Here is a 4,205-nt window from a genome sequence, read left to right on the forward strand (position 1 = left end):
AGTCCAAAAAAAATTGAATAATTGAGTGATTAGATAATTGGACCTATTAGAGATTAGAGATAATATGTCCAACGTCATTTAATTCATACTTCATCCGTCCCAACTTTTAGTATCTATTTGAAAGTGACACGTGCTTTAATAAAATTATTGGGTGTCTTGTGAGTGGAATAAGGGTTTACATTTTATGTTAGTGTTAAAATAATTAAAGTGGAGCAAGAGTTCCATATAGTTTTACTAAAAATATAAATGGATATCAAAATGTGAGACGGTTAAAAAAGGAAAGATGAATACTAAAACCGGGAAGGGAGAATAGCATTTTATAGGTACGCGTGAGAGGGTTAGTTACGTAATTTACGATCCAGAATGGCAGTACCGACCTATATATAAGTGGTGCCGAAACTATAGTTAGGAGAGTGAGTGAGTGTGTTGTTATTGTATAATCTGAGAGGAAGATGGCGGAGAAAAGCAAGATTCTGATAATAGGTGGAACGGGGTACATCGGTAAATTCATTGTGGAAGCCAGCGCCAAATCCGGCCACCCTACCTTTGCTTTGCTGAGAGAGGCCACCATCTCCGACCCCGCCAAAGCCCCTCTCGTCCAAGGCTTTAAGGAATCTGGTGTCACCCTTCTCACTGTATGTATATACATAATGTGTGTGTGTGTGTGTGTGAATGCGTGTGTGTTTATTTGGTGGTGTGCGCGTGCAGGGTGATCTGAACGATCACGAGAGTTTGGTGAAAGCCATAAAACAAGTGGATGTTGTTATATCTACAGTAGGGCAGCTGCAGTTGGCCGATCAAGTTAAGATCATCGCCGCCATTAAAGAAGCTGGAAATGTGAAGGTAATTGTCCGAGATTAACGCATTGCAATTTGCACACACTGATTTTGTTTTAATATTGGGATCAGAGGTTCTTGCCCTCGGAATTCGGGAACGACGTGGATCGCACGCGCGCGGTGGAGCCCGCCAAATCGGCCTTCGAAACCAAGGCCAAAATCCGCAGAGCTATTGAGGCGGAAGCCATTCCTTACACCTACGTGTCGTCCAACTACTTCGCCGGATATTCGCTGCCCACGCTGGCGCAGCCGGGCGCCTACGCTCCCCCGCCGCCCAGGGACAAAGTTGTCATTTACGGCGACGGAAATGCTAAAGGTAATCCAAATTCTTGGTATTTATAAGTGGTGTTGAGTAGAGACAGACCATCCGTTCTCACCTTTATTTATATTAGTGCGTCACATCTCTCTCTCTCAAAATGAAATGCTTGTGGAATAGTCTTAATATGTTCATGACTTTATAATCTTATCTTGTGACTGAGCCTCAGATGTAAAAGTAGAAACTAAATTGTATATGCATTGACACCATGAATGAATACAAATAACAACACGACATTTATAATTTTATTGGTGCATGCTTTCTAGCTAAAATTCAGATTAAATGATGGTGACCATTCTCATGGATACATTTGGATTTAGCTGTGTTCAACGAAGAGCATGACATTGGCACATACACCATCAAAGCTGTGGATGATCCAAGAACCTTGAACAAGATCCTGTACATCAAGCCTCCTAAGAACACGTATTCGTTCAATGAGCTCGTTGCTCTGTGGGAGAAGAAGATCGGCAAAACTCTCGAGAAGGAGTACATCCCAGAAGATCAACTCTTGAAGAAGATTGAAGGTGACTTGACTCCTAATATAATTCATCTTTATTTGTGATGGATCTAGATATTAATCCATATATATATATATATATATATGTTGTAGAATCCCCAATTCCTGTGAACATCATACTATCCATCAACCACTCCATATTTGTGAAGGGCGACCAAACCTACTTCACAATCGAACCCTCCTTTGGTGTTGAGGCTTCGGAGCTGTATCCAGATGTCAACTACACCACTGTCGAGGACTTCCTTCATCAGTTTGTCTGAGAATTCAACATCGGAGCTTACATTGTGTCGCTTTCTTCATTAATGCCCATTGCTTATAAATAAGTGTGTTTCCTAATCGTCTCATTTCACTTGTTAATTTGATGCTACTGTGTTTTCTTGGTCTCCTTCTACACTTCACATGTAAGCTCTCATCATCAAATCATATCCCCATTTGCCTTTATATGTTGGATCACTTCTTATATGATTGTTTTGCATCTACGTGGAATATTGTTGCTACATATATACTCCCTCCGTCCCACAAATCTTGACACATTTAGTTTTGGCACGGGAATTAAGGAGTTGTAGATTAGTGTTTTAAGACCATCTTTATTCACGACTCTACCGACCGGTCAACAGATAAGACAAAATGTTTGATTGAAAATAAAATAATAAAATATTTTTAACATCACAACCGATTGTAAAAAACATGTTATGACCGACTTGTACCACAACCTAATTTGTCAAATGGAGCTATGGCATTTGGCATTTTATTACTGAAAAAATACAATAAACAATAATAAAAGAATCAAATATATTAGGTTGGTGTGGGTTATTGATAAAGTAAAAAAAAAAAAAAAAGTTGAATTGAATTATAGGTTATATATGTGGAAGAAAGAGAAATTATTTTTTATTAAAAAGTTGGGTTGATGAAGGTTATTGATAAACATAGTCTAAGTGTGTAGATAATAAAGTATAAAAGTGATAAAGTAGGAGAGAGAAGATAATAAAAGTGATAAAATATGAGAGAAAATATAATAATTATTACCTTACTTGGAAATGTATTAAGATTTATGGGACGACCCAAAAAGAAATACGTGTCAAGATTCGTGGGGACGAAGGGAGTACATAATGCCTTTTATTGAAATAACGAAAAACTTAATAAATCTATTAATTCCATTTAATCAGGACTAATAATTCAATAATTGACTATATGTTGGGTATCTTCGCCTTGCCGGGATTACTTCTCTTGTTTCCCGAACCTCCGGTCCTTCTCACTCGACACTCTAGTGCCAAGATCCTCTTCACGACTCTTCCCCTTGACTTCTTCTTCTGCTCTTTTTCTTCTTTACCTTCTACTTCCTCTTCCTCCTGCGTGAACCTGCAAATCACCAGAAAAGTAGCAAGTCAACAGTTCAAAGAAAGAGATAAAAGAAAAACAGAAAAGTAAGAGAGTCCAGAGGAGATTCAAGGTGGGAAAAGTGTGCCCTTTCGGACACAGAGGCTCAGATTTTCCCACGGTAGGCAATGCACACTCCGGCAGCTCAAGGACCAAGGCTCAAAGGTGGAAGCGGAACACAAATCGGAGCCCAACTCAGTTAATCTCAGCCGCCCAAACTCAGGAATCCGATGGACAGGACTCCGGCGACTCAAAGAACACAGCTCCGTCACCAAACAGGAAACCTTCTCAGGAATCCGGCGACACAGGGAACTCAACAATATCACCAAGCAGGAGACCTTCTCAGGAATCCGATGATAATGCTCTCAATAGCAGGAAGCCCGCTCCTCACAGCCACAACACCGGCGATCAGACCGGAAACACGAAGGAATAGCAGAGCCTTCAACGTTGTGTACCTCTTGAACGGAACTTCCCACAATCGAGTGCCTTATAACCAAGCTGGGGACAGATCAGGGAGGTGAAGGGAGGCATCGGGAAGGGGGGGAGAATTGAAGGCGGAAGGAGAACCGAGGAGTCGGGCGGCGGAGGGAACTGGAAGGGCGCAGATGGGAGAGAGAGATAATAGAGCGGCGCAAGGGAAGTGAGGGATTAAGGGTTTGGCTGAAAAAGGGGGGTGGGATAAATAAGGGGATGGGCTTGGGCTTGGATAAAAGAAAAGGTTTAAAGGGAAGATGGGCTTACGGGGTTTTGGGCTTGAGCTGAAAAATAAAGAGTATTGGGCCAACAATCCACATATCCACCTTTGGCACAATAGTCTTTATGTCACCAGGGAGTGTGTGCCTTTGATACGAGCTTATCATCATAGCCATTTTTACTATCATCCTATCACAAAGACAAGATAACAGAGGGTGAGAGAAATATTAAGCATATTAATCTCAGTCTCAACAACAGAGACCAACCCAAGGGAAATCACCATTTCTCAAACCAAAAGAGGTTATCATTGAAGACACAACAGACACACACACATGCACTCAAGCAACATCACACAAGACACACACAGAAGAGACAAACAGACCAGAGCAGAGCTCACAACAGATCAGACACTCAGAGCAAAAGAAAACACATGCAGAACACACAAACACAGGGCAGAGCAACAGAC

General features: G+C 41.2%; 1 protein-coding gene across 1 annotated transcript; it reads left to right on the top strand.

Moving 5' to 3' along the window:
• Positions 1–327: 327 nt before the first annotated feature.
• LOC131010548 (isoflavone reductase-like protein) lies at positions 328–2,110 on the top strand. Its single transcript, XM_057938105.1, has 5 exons — positions 328–635; positions 709–843; positions 909–1,152; positions 1,473–1,676; positions 1,763–2,110. Exons 1-5 carry the CDS (start codon positions 453–455, stop codon positions 1,927–1,929), a joined length of 933 nt encoding a protein of 310 aa, XP_057794088.1. The 5' UTR covers positions 328–452; the 3' UTR covers positions 1,930–2,110.
• Positions 2,111–4,205: the final 2,095 nt, after the last annotated feature.

The sequence above is a fragment of the Salvia miltiorrhiza genome, chromosome 2, assembly GCF_028751815.1.
Source record: "Salvia miltiorrhiza cultivar Shanhuang (shh) chromosome 2, IMPLAD_Smil_shh, whole genome shotgun sequence".
Taxonomy (NCBI): domain Eukaryota; kingdom Viridiplantae; phylum Streptophyta; class Magnoliopsida; order Lamiales; family Lamiaceae; genus Salvia; species Salvia miltiorrhiza.

What these genes read in the sequence shown, in the direction of transcription:
- LOC131010548 (XM_057938105.1), top strand. Translation starts at nt 453, where the DNA reads ATGGCGGAGAAAAGCAAGATTCTGATAATAGGTGGAACGGGGTACATC. An exon ending in AAGAAGCTGGAAATGTGAAG is followed by an intron (nt 844 to 908) that starts GTAATTGTCCGA and finishes TATTGGGATCAG; the next exon opens with AGGTTCTTGCCCTCGGAATT. An exon ending in ACTCTTGAAGAAGATTGAAG is followed by an intron (nt 1,677 to 1,762) that starts GTGACTTGACTC and finishes TATATGTTGTAG; the next exon opens with AATCCCCAATTCCTGTGAAC.